The sequence below is a fragment of the Sinocyclocheilus grahami genome, unplaced genomic scaffold (assembly GCF_001515645.1).
Source record: "Sinocyclocheilus grahami isolate Dianchi unplaced genomic scaffold, SAMN03320097.WGS_v1.1 scaffold294.1, whole genome shotgun sequence".
Classification (NCBI taxonomy): Eukaryota; Metazoa; Chordata; class Actinopteri; order Cypriniformes; family Cyprinidae; genus Sinocyclocheilus; species Sinocyclocheilus grahami.
In genome coordinates, this window is record NW_015505473.1 from 153,049 (window position 1) to 154,404 (window position 1,356).

The 1,356-nt window shown below is 42.0% G+C and overlaps 1 protein-coding gene across 1 annotated transcript; it reads left to right on the forward strand.

The window, feature by feature from the left end:
• Positions 1-428: 428 nt before the first annotated feature.
• Positions 429-1,272, forward strand: LOC107600899 (THAP domain-containing protein 5). The gene is made up of 3 exons (XM_016292875.1): positions 429-490; positions 565-748; positions 905-1,272. The coding sequence occupies exons 1-3, from the start codon at positions 429-431 to the stop codon at positions 1,220-1,222; spliced, it is 564 nt and encodes a 187-aa protein (XP_016148361.1). The 3' UTR covers positions 1,223-1,272.
• Positions 1,273-1,356: the final 84 nt, after the last annotated feature.

A 1,356-nucleotide genomic window follows, 5' to 3' on the forward strand; every position in this document is an offset into this window, starting at 1 on the left:
TATTCAAAACAAACAAAGAGACAAAGGCATAAGCTGTGACTGAGTGTGGAATCATGGGAGTTGTAGTCTTTATCCACACAGCCTGATGCAATCCGACGGGACTCCTGCAGAAATCATGTTCATGGATGAGCTAATGATTTATTAACGTGGTAGAATGAAGCAGGGTGAGGCTGAAAGCTGTCGAAGCGAAACGAGGCCGCTGAACGAGCGTGACACATGGCTTGAAAGCAGCGGAGCTTTTATTATGCCACAGTCGACCGCTTCCACTCCTTCCAGTCGTGCGTATGTGGGTGAAAAAAGCAGCGCTGTTATATCATACTAGATACATTTGAAAGTTCTGTTATAATGCTACTCTGTGCGGTCATCACCGGTTTATTAAAACGCACAACATATTAAAGCGTCTTTGGTGTTTCCATAGAGCTGAAGCGATGCAATCGTGCGATTTCTGCGGATACGGCCCGGGCCAGAATACCCACGGTGTCTCATTCAAGTAAGTTTGCGATCAGTTTGCCGTTTAGCGGTAAAACAAAACCGTTTAGTTACTGATTATCTTGTTTCTGTCAGATTCCCTTTAAAAGAGGAACATCGTCGCCACTGGATAGTGAATATGGGGAAGGATGCGGAATGGACTCCATCTGAATCCTCGTCTCTGTGCTCCGCGCATTTCACTCCGGATTGCTTTGAATCTGGATCAGCCCGTTTACACTCAGAAGCGATTCCGACTCTATTTAATTTCACACAATCTACGGTAAGTCTATCTATCTATCTAGACAGACTTAAAATTAGGTTTATTAGAGTAATCAGAGCCTTCATTCTTTTTATTCACACAGAACAATCAACAGAAGGTTTTAACAAACCATGAACAATAATATTTCAAAATGCTAAAACTTTTTTTGTGTTTCAGAATCAGATGCTAAAGGACACTGAAAATCTCCCTCCACACCAAGGAGCACCTACTGAATCCACCGACTCATCCAGATCATCCTGCTCTGACTGTTATAAACGTCTGCAGGCCACAGAAAGAAATTACCAGCTGAAATTAGCTGCTGCTCAGCTTCAGATAAAAGAGTACAAAAAGAATCTAGCGGAGGAGTCACGGAAAGCAACACAATGGCAGAAGCGAGCAATAGTTTTGCAGAGCGCAATCAGAGCAATGAAACAAAGGGGGTCAATACCTGCATCAAGAAAAACATCTACACCTAAAAATAATCATTTGGACTGAAAAAAACACATTTTGACGTTGGAGATTAAATGGAGAAATGCCCTTTATTTGCAAACTGAAGCACATAGCAGTTTTCAAAATACTTTAATACACTTAAAGGCACAATATGTAATTTTCGCCGCTAGAGGGCGCGT